Genomic DNA, 1,099 nt, shown 5'->3' with positions numbered 1-1,099 from the left:
AAAGCCAAGTGATTTCGTTAATCAGGGCATTAACAACCTGATTGTAAGATGGAAAAGCATCATCAATAAGAATGGAGATTATTTCTTTTAATAAATTTGTTTTGATATATAAGTTGTTCAGGTTTTTTCATCTAAAAAAAGTGACATTAATATCTTGATGACCTAATAAGTCACTGGGCAACACACATTGTGACAGACATATTTTGCTGATAGAACCCAAATTGAAATTTATGTCTTGTAGATAGTTTAAAACTTGAAGAGGAGAAAGTGATGTAATGTTTAAAAACTTTCATGTATGAATTATGGAATTTGTAAAGATTAGAAAATGAGTATTTTAAACTTAGCCCCCCCACAGATGATCAGCAGTAACACTACATGCTCACACCACTAAAAACCAAGTTTTGATACTTGTGGTGGGTACAGCATAGATATAGATAGCCCATAATGTTGCTTTATGTTTTATAACAAACAATTGTAAACTTAAAATTTCTTGTCTGCATTTATTAACTTTTTCATTTTAGTTTTACTTTAAAAGCACTGTTTTTATGGTATCAATTACAATATATAGCATTATAGCTATTCTTAACAGTTTGAGATTTATATTAGAAAATGTTTACAATTAGCATAACAGAATATATAATTTCAATCAAATTAAAACATCTGGTGGTGATCATATTGTTAGTCTATTTTTATGGTTGAAACTCATATCTGAAACTCATATTATAGTCTGGGTGAAACATTTTTTGCAGATCCTAAGTTTTGTTAGTGTTCATCTTTGCAAGAAGGAAAAAAATTCTGTTAAAATTATTCAGAATAATAAGATTTATATTGTTATATTGACAATGTTTTCACCAAATTCAGGTTATTGATTTCAGCATTATTGTATGAATTTTTCAGTGTACACTGGTTCTCGAATGACTTTTTATGAATTTATTAGAGAAAATTTTCTTCACAAAAATCAAGATGGCACAATAGATTTTTGGTAAGTATTCTTTTTCAAATTGTATGAGTTTTCAAGTAAATGTGTGTATCTACACACACACACACACACACACACACACACACACACACACACACACACACTACTACTTACTTTACT

The 1,099-nt window shown here is 28.8% G+C and overlaps 1 protein-coding gene across 1 annotated transcript in view; it reads left to right on the top strand.

Moving 5' to 3' along the window:
• The window catches only part of LOC106458709 (mitochondrial uncoupling protein 4-like), a 35,498-nt gene that overhangs the window by 17,880 nt on the left and 16,519 nt on the right, over window positions 1-1,099 (top strand). Inside the window, exon 5 of the mRNA XM_013918252.2 lies at window positions 898-982. Within this exon, the coding sequence (XP_013773706.1) occupies window positions 898-982 (85 nt within the window). The remainder of the gene's footprint in view (window positions 1-897; window positions 983-1,099) is intronic.

This window comes from Limulus polyphemus, unplaced genomic scaffold (assembly GCF_000517525.1).
Source record: "Limulus polyphemus unplaced genomic scaffold, Limulus_polyphemus-2.1.2 Scaffold503, whole genome shotgun sequence".
Classification (NCBI taxonomy): Eukaryota; Metazoa; Arthropoda; class Merostomata; order Xiphosura; family Limulidae; genus Limulus; species Limulus polyphemus.
Note: the sequence above shows the minus strand (reverse complement) of the source record. Positions and strands in the feature narration are given on the sequence as shown.